The following is a 12,441-nucleotide window of genomic DNA, read 5'->3' on the forward strand; positions in this document are numbered from 1 at the left end:
ATATTTCTGTCTTTGTTTTAATTTCTAAATTTTCATATGATGAGAAAATAATAGAAAAGCCAGAAATGTTAACATTAGCTGTGATGTGTGCTTTCAGAGGTCTGTCTTTTTTCATTAAAAAGCATAACATTTATTGCTCTGGAAAGGTAAAAAGAGATCGCCTTTTATGAGATTATTTTTTTACTCTTTCCTCACGATTACCTAATCAGCCTCTCATATTGGGTTTGGGTGCACTGACAGGTCAGGCGGAAACATAAAGCGATGTCTGTGTGGCTACAGGCTCTTGTTTACCCCAATTCTAACCTTTCCTATACTATAAGTCATATCTTGGCAGGCTGGTTGGTCTGGAGGTTTTGCAGACTTACCTATTATGAATATTAATGCTTTACAGAAAGATGAGGTGATAGAGTATGAATCAGTGAAGTAGCAGGGGGCAAATCTCATTCATATTTTATAACTGATGCCTTTGTATTGGCCTGAAACAGTTCCTACATGGGGCTGAAGAAAAAACAAATCTCACCTTGAAAAACACACATGCAACTCTACATGTGTGAGGTTAATAATTCTGACCAATCAGCTTCACTTTGACTGCTTCACCGCTTGTCCCAGACTACATACACATCACCTCTCCACTACTTACACCTTAATCCCTCCCCCCATCTTATGGTTAGCATGTCTGTTTCTCTACTTACTGTAGATTAGTGCCCAGAGGTAACCGTGTTCCACTGAATGTAATCACCAAGAAATGAACACCCTCTATCTGACATTTTCATTTTCTTTCCCCTCTTTGTGTTTTCTTCACACTCCTTTAACCTGTCTCACTACTGGCCCTCTCTGACATCCTTTATTTTCTCTCATTATTTCCCTCTTGAACCATTTCATCAGCAAAGAGTCAATCGCTCCACAGATACGATTCTCTGAATTGATGAGTCTCTTTTCCGTGATCTCCTCTGTGTTTTCTGTATTTTCAATTCTGTCTTTTTACTGATTCCTTCTATAAACATTAGCACCAATCTATTTTAATATCAAGAGTGCACAAAGTGTGCCCTTAGTTATCTGCTTTGCAAATAATGTACATATCATCATTGTTATTACCCAAAAAAAGATGGATAGTGATGGAGCCTGTGTGTCAATGGGTTACTTTTCTTACTTGACCAAAAGTATGTGGACAATTAAAGATTGGATCTAGAGATGATAACTGAATACATCTATTGAAGTTATTGGACAAACTTGGAAAAACATTTCTTTTTGAACCTCAATTACTGTATGGGAAGACTTTCATGTTGATAGAGGAATTTATATTTGGCTGCATTGTTAACGAGCTCATTTCAGTAAAGGGTTAAAAAAGATGGTGTTTCTGTATTTGTAAGTATACTGTTTGGTTTAAAAGTATATGACAAAATGTTTGAGTTGCGCATTTAGTGTAAATCAGCGTGTTACAGTGTAGATTAAACTATTCACCCCCATGTCTAGACATTAAACACTACTAATTTACACTTCACCCAATGACTGTTCCTTAATGATTAACTGAAAAATACCCAAAAGAGAACATAGGAGCTTTTATTCTGGTGGTGGTGGTGGTGCGGAAAGAACAACTTTTTCCTGAGAAGTAACCAAACAAAACCTTCAATACACTTCTGGCTTGTTGGCGAATTAAAGCAACAGATGTTAATGACTCATCATATATGAATTAGCTTTCTGAACAGCCATACTGTTTCCCAAGAGCTTATTTGCACAGTGTTGACTAATGCAGGGTGCATTCATAACCATTAAAAAAATGGACCACTACTTAAGAGTTGTGCCACTCAGGATGAAGGAGGGATTACTTCTTTCACAACAGGTGATTCTCTAAATAATTGGTTCTACCTCACACACACACACACACACACACACACACCTGTTCCCGCTTTCTCCCTTCTCTCGTTTCTTTACTGTCTCAGAGACTAAATGTGTAGAAAAAGGCATACACACAGGCCAGTGGTCAGTGGAGCTCTGTCTTGTCTCTCTGTCTCTGTCTGGAAGTGGTAATTTAGCAGTGTTTTGTCCTGTTCATGTATATTTACAGAGTTTGCTTTTTGCTACAAATCAGTAAAATCCCGGATATAGCTATAGGTCCAAACTATAAATGCAATAATGAATGCATATAAATGTATCAATTCAACTTGTTTTCGAGTGTGTCTTTCTACTCTTCCTTCACTCTGCTTAAAGGTCTTTCTTGCTGTTAAAGTTTCCATCATTTGCTTGTTGAATTTACTAGAAGAGAATTTAAGCAAAAGGTTGTGGCTGGATAACAGTAATGGTCCTTGGTTAAATTTAGGAATAATTACAATCATAGTTGTGGCTAAGATTTGCCAGTATTGAGTGAATTAGCTGAAGTATGTGGTCAGGTTTTAAGCGCAGTTCTCTGTGAGACCTGTGGTCTAAACTATGTAACCATCATAGACTTTGGTTGTTGTTGAACCATTTTGTGTTTTTGTAAAAGTTGACATTATGTGGTACATGGTGTTCAGGTAATGATTCCTCCACTCAAGGAGCATCTCAAATGTTCACCACAAAAATAACTGCTTTCACTTTTCTCCATGACACTGAATTCTCACACTTGGTGTACCTACTGAATAATCTGTCTGTGGCACGTGGTTTAGGAAATGCCTGACAGTCTGGATCCACAAATGCAACGGGAAGTGAAGGCAGAGCACCTTCAACCTCCCCTCCTCAGCGCTGCTGATTTCATTAGCGGGTAGACTGAGCAGTTAGGGAAGTGTGTGCTTGGCTTCAACTCAGCCATGGTGTCTGTGTCTCTTCTGCCTGTCTGAGCAGGCCACTTGAGATGCTGCTGAGTTCAGGTTTGGATGCTGTTGAGTCTGCTTTGGCGGCCTGAAGCCTTTGCAGATTAGCGTTTCAGCTCTGTTCAAATGCCATCTAAGACATGTTCCAGAAAGGCGACGACTGCAAGTTTTGAGTATGGTTTGCGTTCATGACCAAGATTACCAGGTGGTTTGGAGTAAGATCTGTGAAATATATTGTATGTGGGAAAGTGGGACGTATATCTATGCGCTTTTTGAGCACTTGCCAACATGTGTGTTTGTGTTTGATGTGGGTATGGATGGATTATTGAACAGACCTACTGGACATGTGCCCATGAACCCAAGGACTGAGAGAGCCTCTACTCCATAGCCTTGGTTTGAAGTGAAATTTTTGGTTGGAAAGTCACATGGATTCCTTTACTCCTGCTCCTCTATGTGTTTGTAAATCTGGAGTGCCTGCCAAACACATACAATCCTATATTTGTTTTTTAGTTTATATTTTGGCATTACAGCTGCACAGCATACATAGGCTACAGTCACACTTCACTGAAATACAGTAAAATTAGTAAGGGCATTTCACTAGAACAAGAAACTGTGTGGCTTTAAGAACACAGACACAGGCATCTCAAGTTGACTTGAAGATTACCTACATTTGCATAGTGCCTTAGTATTTTATGTATAGCATTTTCTGAGGTGTGGAGGCAATGGCAGGGACCTTCAAACAATATCTCTTAATTTCCAATATGACCAGAATAAACAGCAGCATCTACACTTTACCTGCAAAATGTGACTTTAAACTGCAAAGAGACAAAATTGAAGTTAAAGGAGAAGCAAAATCCTACAAAAAAACTACAAAGACATACAAACAAGCTACATTACTATGAGAACTACTTTCTCATCATTCTTTGATGTGGGTGTCAGACATATTGCTCAGTGACTTGGCAGCTGTCTGAAAGTGGGAACCGCAAAGTGCTGCCTACAAGAAAGTTATGATGGAATTAGTGGTGCCCTATTATATACGAGGGACAAATGTCCTTATTGATGCAAATGTTTTGTTCTGCTGTGAGCTTCCAGTGAATGTGTGATTTGAATTGTTTTCTCAGCAAAATCTGTTTTTTATAAAGTGTCATTCAGCTGTCAGACAAAGATTTTTCACTGTATCTTCGGGTGCTGTTCTTGTTTAACAGCAGACGGAAGCTTTGATTCACTATTAGCTCTTTTATCCTCTCAGATCCAGAGTTTTGTTATGCTTTGTTTTTAGTGGATCAGTTTTGTGTGGAAATAGTGGAAAGTTAATGCATCTGACTATTTTCAAGACACCCTGTGTAACCACTTACCAGAGGTATATTGTGTTCTCATGCATACCAAGAGTGTGTGTTTTGTTATGAGGGTGTTCCTGTGTGTGTGAGAGCATGTCTTACAAGCCAGCCAGAGAGGATTGCGTGAGATTTTTTAACAATGTCTGCAGAGCTTTTCAACAAAAACATTTGATAAACAGATTGTGGAGGTCTCCGAACCACCCGTCTGTGCCCAATTCCTGTTCATGCACAGCTTCTGTGTTTAAGTGTTTGTTGCGCTGGTTCTTATGAGAACCAGCGCAACTATACCAGACGAGCATCCGTGCCAGCCAGCCAACGACCAAACACTGCACTAGCAGTACTGCTTCCTCTTTCTCTTTATTTTGGTTAACAGCTTTATCTTTGCTCTTTTCATTTTTCTTAGATTAAGCTTTGGTGAAAGTTGATCTTTTGTTCTTCAAATAACACAGAAACAAGAACAACCATAAATGGACACCGCAGACACACACTTATGACTAATTACAAAAGTACTAGCTCAAAAACCTAGAGAAAAACTTTGGTAAATGGCTGTAAAACAAGAATTTGACTGCCTAGCTATGTGGTTGCTAAACAGTTACAGACCTGATCCCAGCACACATGGTGGCAATGAAAACCTATTTTCACCACCTAGTTTCAAGTACTTGTGATTTGACGTCTACTGTGAATTCCCAGATAACTGCCGCCACACTCTTCCAGTTAACTGCAGTGTGTAATTTGATGTAATTTTCAAATCAGAAAATGTCAGATAATTTTCTAATTAGAAAATGTCAGTTTATGTCCATGTTACTGCTATGCTTCTCACACACTCTCAATTTAAACTGAGTCACACACACACTCAAAACATGAGTACAACCCTATTTCCAAAAAAGTTAGGATATTCTGTAAATGTTAAATTAAGAGAGAACGCAATGATTTGTTAACCACATGAAAAAACTTTTCCCTTACAACTAAACATGTCAAATACTGAAACTGAAATTGTGAAGATATATATTTTAATTATAAATCCAATACCATCAATTATCTTCCAAAAATTCTGACAGCGACATGCTTACATCTTCATTTAACAATGCACTGTATGTGTATAGGAACAGGGCACAGCGATTCCTTTGTTTTGAAAGGTATTGTTCTCCATTCCTTTTTGAAATTTGGTTTCAGTTACTTGAGAGTTTGGGGTATATTTTGTTGTGGTATTTGCTTTTATGCTGTACTACTTGTTTATTCGATTTACAGCTTTTCCTATGTACAGTGATTTCTCTGACTGCTCTGAATCTTTTAATGATATGCAGATGATCAAATCCCAAAATGATTTTTATTGTCCTTTGTTTTCTGTTGTTATCAGCACCAAAGCTTTGGGCAAGTAGGTACCTGCTTCTCGTGATAGTAGGCTCAATAGATCCTGCATTATAATGTACTGCAATGATGTTAGGTTTTGGTGCAAAAACAACAAGATCGGGGAAACATTCTTGTTTGGGTATAGAAACAACATTGACTAATAATTTAAAATAGGAAATGTACTGATGTGTCTTATTTTAAAGTAGGTGTTTTCTCACCTACTTATCAACACTGAAAATGGGTGTAACAATAACAGTAATAGAAAATGATAATTAACACAGAATGCAGAAGAGATTAAAGATTGAAATTATTATTTGAGATCAAAATTGCAAAACATAAACAGAAAAGGGGGTTTATATGATTGGTTGACATTTGTTGTCTAGGTCTACACCTCCCATAGTTGATGGTACCTAAATGTCCCCTCCAGTCAAACATCAACACATTTCCAAGAAATGTTCTTTAAAAAAATAAAGCAAAAGTCTTATTATGCTTTTCCACAAACTTGCTAAATATTTTTAAAAGCCCATCAAATTTTTTTCGTCTGATTGCAAAAAATCTAAATCTTTGAATGTGTTAACATTGTTGGAGGATGACCTTAATATGACTGATAAAGTCACTTGCTTGTGTCTGATTGATTTGGACCTAATCCTCTTACTACTGTTTCTTTGTTTTGTATTCCAATAGCGTAAGTATATGGCAATAGTCTATCAGTTGCAGTAAATCAGATTAATTAAGATAATTATGTAATATATAGTTTTCCATGGACGTAATTCTCTTGTCTGAAGAAAATGTAACAGTTTGATATTTAAACAGAAGAAGGGTAAAAATGAAAAAATGCATCCCTTATTATCATAAGTCATCAGTCCAAAGACAGCTGAGGAAAACAACTGAAAAAAGAGTTTAAGTGAAACTTTAAGATATTTTACACTTCACCAGTTAAAACCAGCGCTGGACACCTACAGTTGGTCACTTTTTGATACATACTGTAAACACGCCTCTGGTGGTTATTCGTTTGCAGCTGACCACGGTTGTGAAAATATTTAGCAGAAAGTGGTGTGGTAATTTCTTCCTGAAGTAAATTAAATTCAACAGATCTGCCTGTCACAGTTTCTCAGAGGCATCTAAACCAAACACTGCCCCTGCCAAGTACTTAACACATACTGTACCTGTGCAGCATCTCAAAGCAGAGAAAACTTTATATTCGTAGTAAACTTATAGGTTATAGTTCAATGTTTCCTGCAGTTAACACATATCAAGCCCAAGTTATTATCAAAATAACAAAATGGTTTCTGTCTTTTGTGTGAATAGCATGACATACAGTTTTTGTAAATATTAGCAAACCTTTAATCCTTAACATCCTGCACTTTCCATCCTTTTGTGGAAGAAACATGTTTCCCTGCTTGACTTGTTTTCACCAGCTTAGATAGGATGTTGAAATTCTATGGTTGTAGAGATGTGAGATCATTTTGAAATCATGCATCATCACATGACTTTGAAATGCTAAATTATTTCAGGAGTTTTCTCTGGTAAGCATATTTTGTGCTTCATAAGGATTTGCCTTACTTAATATTAATATTATGTTATGTTGGCTGCATAATTGTAACATTTCAAACTTACATCATAATGGTTTCACAACCTACAACCTACTATCACTGTGGGTGCAAAAGCAAACTATGGTTCATCCTGTGAGACCTTTCATGTCAGAAATCTGCTAGTGAATATTCTATTTTTTTGTTGCCTGCTGTAGATTCCATTCTGCAATAACAACAGATTTAAGTTCATATTAACAAATTTCCCTCGCCCTCTTTTTCTCTTGCCTCTAGTTGTTTCTGACACCTGAAGCTTTGGATGCTGGTGACCATGCTGTTGGCTCCTGTCTGTGTGCTACTAATGCTGGGGGGCCGTGCTCTTGCTGGAGGTTATCCCCCCATGCCCCAAATGAAATACATGCAACCCATGATGAAAGGGCCTATTGGACCCCCATTTCGTGAGGGCAAGGGACATTACGTTGGTGAGTAATCCCCAGGGGTATAATGTACTGTATGTTATTTCAAATAACAGCGAAAGCTGGGTCAGCAGAAGTACTCATGACAGTAATTTTGAATTCTATTAATATTATTTAACCCTATGACACTGTGACCCTCTAATATTAACTCATGCATGCACAAAAACTGTAGTAAATTGTTGACTCCTAAGTTGTTTACTACGGTCATTACAGGCCCTGTTGGCAGTGGCCTGAGGATTTGAGCTTTGTCCAACTATTTGAACCAAAGTGAGCATAATGTGCATTATACTTAACAGTCCAAACATAAACAGTAAAGAACAGAGACAAACAAAAACAAACTCCAGAATGAACAATCAGAGGTCTCAAGGAGAAACAGAGACCACAACAGGCTTAAAGCCACTGGTTTAGTGGTTCTCTTAAGGCAGTTAAAGGGCTTGTTACATTATGTGTCTTCTTACCCTCTGGGTCCACCAACATTTGGCAGGTCCCCAGATGAGGCCTAATTAAGACCCGATTGCCCGCTGTTTGTTGAGCTCCACAGGGCCAGTTGTTCTCCAACCATCTGGATGCTGTTACCCCTAAAAACCCCCTCTGTTTATCACAGATTCTTCAGCAGTAGGATGGAGGAGAGAGTGTGAAGAAAATAAAAACAGATTATATAAAAGGCTCAGTGAAAGGGGAGGAGGATAATAATCATTCTGAAAAAATGTGCATTTAGTCATTGTCATCATTATTAATTCTGACATGTGCATAATATTATTAGAGATCCCTTCTTCAAAGCAAAAAGCATTTTCATTTTTAGTATCATAATATGAACGACTCCAGATGTTACATTCAGATCAAATTCAGTGTTGAAATGTAGAATTTAAATCTCTAACAGAAACATCAGATATCTGCTAAAAAAAAATGTACCCCTTGGAAAGTTATGCCTGCTGTAAATAGGATACCTCAAAGAAGTTTTGGGGTTGGAGAGTGAAAGTAGACTCAGTAAGCCTCAAGTGAATGCTTTTACTCACACCTAGTGGTCATTTATCTACATTGCATCATTAATTCTCCTAAAAAGTATGCAGCATGCTAGTATTCATGCTAGAAGTATTCACGTGCTAGTAACTGAATACTAGCACCTGAATATTACCACAGAGTCCTTTATATATAGTGATGTTAGAAATATCAAATGGACTATCGTCACAAAACATTACCCATGATTTTTTCACACGATTATAAGGAATTTGAAGGAAAGATTTTAAATGCATTTCTGTGAGGAGAATGTGTGGGTATACTAGTACATGTATGTTTAATAATATGTGTGTAGTAACTAAGAGAGGTTATAAACTAGATTATAACTAAGCATCAGAACAGCCATACAAAGTAGAATAGATGAAAAATCCAGATATAATCTTACTACTCTTAGATCCACTAGTGGGGTGAAAATGTAGTCTGGTCTGAGGGTGGCACCTCCACTGAAGTAGACAAACACGAAGTCAAGACATGTTATACAAAACATTGATGCCCAGTCAATTCAGTCAATCAGAACCTGAAACATATCATCTCAAATAAGGGTGGATTGGAGAAGAAGTGGATTGGTATCTTCCATTACGATTGACATAAAAATTGTCGCTTATATACATACATATACATACCTATGGAAGGCTGTTTCTGCCACTGGGGGAAAAAAAATCTTGATCCTGTATCTGAAAGTTATGAGTTACTAAGTCAAAATCATGATATAGTTTCTCAGTATTATGAGTTGCTAAGTCAAAACTAATGACTTACTAAGTCAAAATAATGAGATACTATCTCAAAATAATAACTTGATGGGGATAGGACAAGTTATTGCTGTGTATCTCAGGTAGCAGTTCCTGTTGGCCTTAACAGACCTTAACAAAAAGTCATATTGCTGGGGTTTGGGCAGCATTGACCAGGACTGGAAGAGACTGAATATGTTGGTAAGGAGGGTCAGCTCTGACCTGGGTTGCCCACTGGACTCTGTGGAGTGGGTGGGTGAGAGGAGGATGTTTGCCAAGCTGACAATACCTGTGGATGGATGGACAATACCTCTCACCCACTGAATCAGTGGAGACTCTGTGCAGCTCCTTCAGCGGCAGGCTGATACACCCTCAGTGTAGGAAGGAGCGTTAACGCAGGTCTTTCATTCCCACCACTTTAAAACTCTACAACTCAATAGCTCAGCTGAAAGAAAAGTGAATTAAAATTTGCTGTCACTGGGACTGAGTTTGAATTAAACCCGCACTGCAACTTTTGTATTCTATTTTTATATTATATTGCACTATTTTGTATTGTTTGAGCTTAGCACCTTTTGAGTATTTATATTGTGGGAGCTGTCAGGACCTTCTACATAATTGCACAAACCCTGAACAGGAACTCTGGTTTTATTTATGTTTTTTCATTTAATGGGGGCACCAAACCATGATCTCGCTTATGGCACCAAAATGGCTAGAGCCAGCTTAAGACTTGCTAACTCAAAAGAGCAAGAAGCGTTTTTTGTTTTTGTTTTTTTGCTCTGTTTTCCTCATTTGTGACACAAGCAAATGGGTGAGACAAAACTTAATGAACGTCCATACAACTTCAAATGGATAACATTAGTGAGAGCTACTGTAACTATCCAATGACAGGAAGATGTGCACAGTACCTTTTGGTGGTATATAATTACTTTGACTTAGTAACTCATAATTATGAGATAGTATCTCCTTATTTTGACTCAATAAGTCATTTGAGAAAGAATCTCATTATTTTGACATAGTACGTCATTATTTTGAGATAGTATGTCATTATTTTTGACTGAGTAAGTCACAATATTGAGAGAGTTTCTCATTATTTTAAGATACAAGATCACTATCAAACAATTTTGAACATTTTTAAATGTGTATTCTTAGTTTACAAACGTTTCATTCTTATAACACTACATTAAGCAAATCAATTGCATACTAGTGACATAAATGGCTTTTACCCCAGTAATATTACTAAATTACTTTTTAATGTTATTAACTATTTTTATATATTTAATATTGAGCTTTAAAAGGCTGTATATCCTATTAACTGCCACTAGGGGGCAGACATCACCTATGATTGCTATAAGGATTAGAGTTGAAAGTCAAAGGTATAAAACAAAAAGGGAAAAAAGGATACTGCGCCCCATCACTGCCTTTGCTGTTAAGGTCCACACTACTATTATAATCACATTTTTATTTTTAAGGGATCATGTACAATTTAAACATATAAGTTGCCTGTTAATGCATGTCCCTTTGACTGGTACCATTAAACATAATCACAATGACAGATTAACAGCAGACAAACTAATGCAATGCAAAGAAACAAACAGGCTGAAGAAAACATGACATATGATAAAGTAATCAGACTCAAAAACACTAGCATACAGTGGACAACTTATCACGCTGTGTAGGACTAGTTGTTGGTCATAAATATGACAGCTGAGGCTTTTCAGTGATCAGTATTGTATCAGAGGGATGTTATTGATTAGTAGTGATCATATTTCTTGTTTAAAGTGTAGGATCTCAGTTAAAAGACACAAAATGACCATAAAGAGAAACAAAAGATCCAAAACAGACACCAAACAATTGAAAAAACAGACCAAAACACACATCAAATAACAAAAAATGCATAGAATGTTAAAAACACACACACTACTTCCAAAAATAGGAAATTTCCACAAACAGCTAATATGGAGCTTTTACTTTTTCTACGCCTCATTTGTTGTCATAATCCTCCCACATTAGAAGGTGTCAGATTTGGAAGGTTATTTACCACACAACACTCTCTTTAAACATTAAAAAATAAAATTTTTCAGACAGTTACGTTTAGGTTGTCTTCACACCAGATCATAAATCAAAGAGTCTCCAGACCCCTTAAATTTAATTTGGCAGATGTCCAGATGTTATTTACGCCACTATTAAAATGATATTGGATGAGCTGTCCTCTGACCATATATTATGATGAGGAGTTACATCTACTGTTGCTAGATGACACAGTGGAAAAAGGATGCTGAAATTGGCTACGGGTTATTAGGGTCTACAGACCAGGCTTATGATTCTGCTATAGCTGACCTAGCTGTATATTTCTGCACTGTGCTAGGAAAGAATTATGAAAATGCTTTGAATGAGTATACTTCTTTATTGTACACAACAAAAAAATGCATTCTACAAACACTTGAAAAGAAAAAACTACATAATTTGGTTGGAAAGCAAATTCCCTTACAAATGCCCTGATAGTTTTTATATGTATCAATCTGGTGGCATGGTGGAACAGTGGTTACCACTGTCACCCCACAGCAACAGGTTACATGTTTTCCCTGTGCTTTTGGAGGCTTCCTCCGGGTTTTGTGGTTAACTATGATTAGTTCTCTGGCTCCATGACACCTTGCCTGGGGTGTACACTGTTTCTTGCCAATTGCCAGCTAGAATTGTCTCCAGTCTCTTCTACAGAATAAGAAGTAAAACTAATTGATGGATGTTTACAGTTGCTATATTTACAATGCCATTTAAAAAATATAGTCATCTAACATCAGCATTAAGAACTGTTGACCAAAATTTGTTCTTTTTACAGATGGATCATTGTTATAGTAAATAAAATACACTATTTAAATAGTACAGCTGGAAGATTTTAGTAGGTTACTATTTTTATGTAGAACTAACTTTGGTTAATTCCTTAATGATTAAAACCAGCTTTGTTTCTCATAAATAAGTGGAAACATTGGAGTTATTACACACATTGTTCGTTGGTTTTGTTATAAAGTGAAATAAATCTAGACTAATCCACTTCATTAATAGAACTCAATATAGTCATCATAAGCCAGTTACACAGATGAAAGCTAAAATAGTTATATGTCCTTCTACAGTATGTGTATCTATAGCACTGATGATAGGTAAGGTAATGCTTCAACTGTGTTCATCAACATGTTATGGATCATTTTACATGATTTATTTTA

General features: G+C 36.8%; 1 protein-coding gene across 5 annotated transcripts in view; it reads left to right on the forward strand.

Annotated features, from left to right (window-relative positions):
* The window catches only part of col8a2 (collagen, type VIII, alpha 2), a 44,879-nt gene that overhangs the window by 26,914 nt on the left and 5,524 nt on the right, over positions 1-12,441 (forward strand). For all 5 annotated transcript variants that reach the window (XM_067505075.1, XM_067505067.1, XM_067505083.1 and 2 more), the window contains one exon: positions 7,297-7,484. In XM_067505075.1, the coding sequence (XP_067361176.1) occupies positions 7,322-7,484 (163 nt within the window). In that variant the 5' untranslated portion in view covers positions 7,297-7,321. The remainder of the gene's footprint in view (positions 1-7,296; positions 7,485-12,441) is intronic.

Source organism: Channa argus, chromosome 1 (genome assembly GCF_033026475.1).
Source record: "Channa argus isolate prfri chromosome 1, Channa argus male v1.0, whole genome shotgun sequence".
NCBI classification, from domain to species: Eukaryota; Metazoa; Chordata; class Actinopteri; order Anabantiformes; family Channidae; genus Channa; species Channa argus.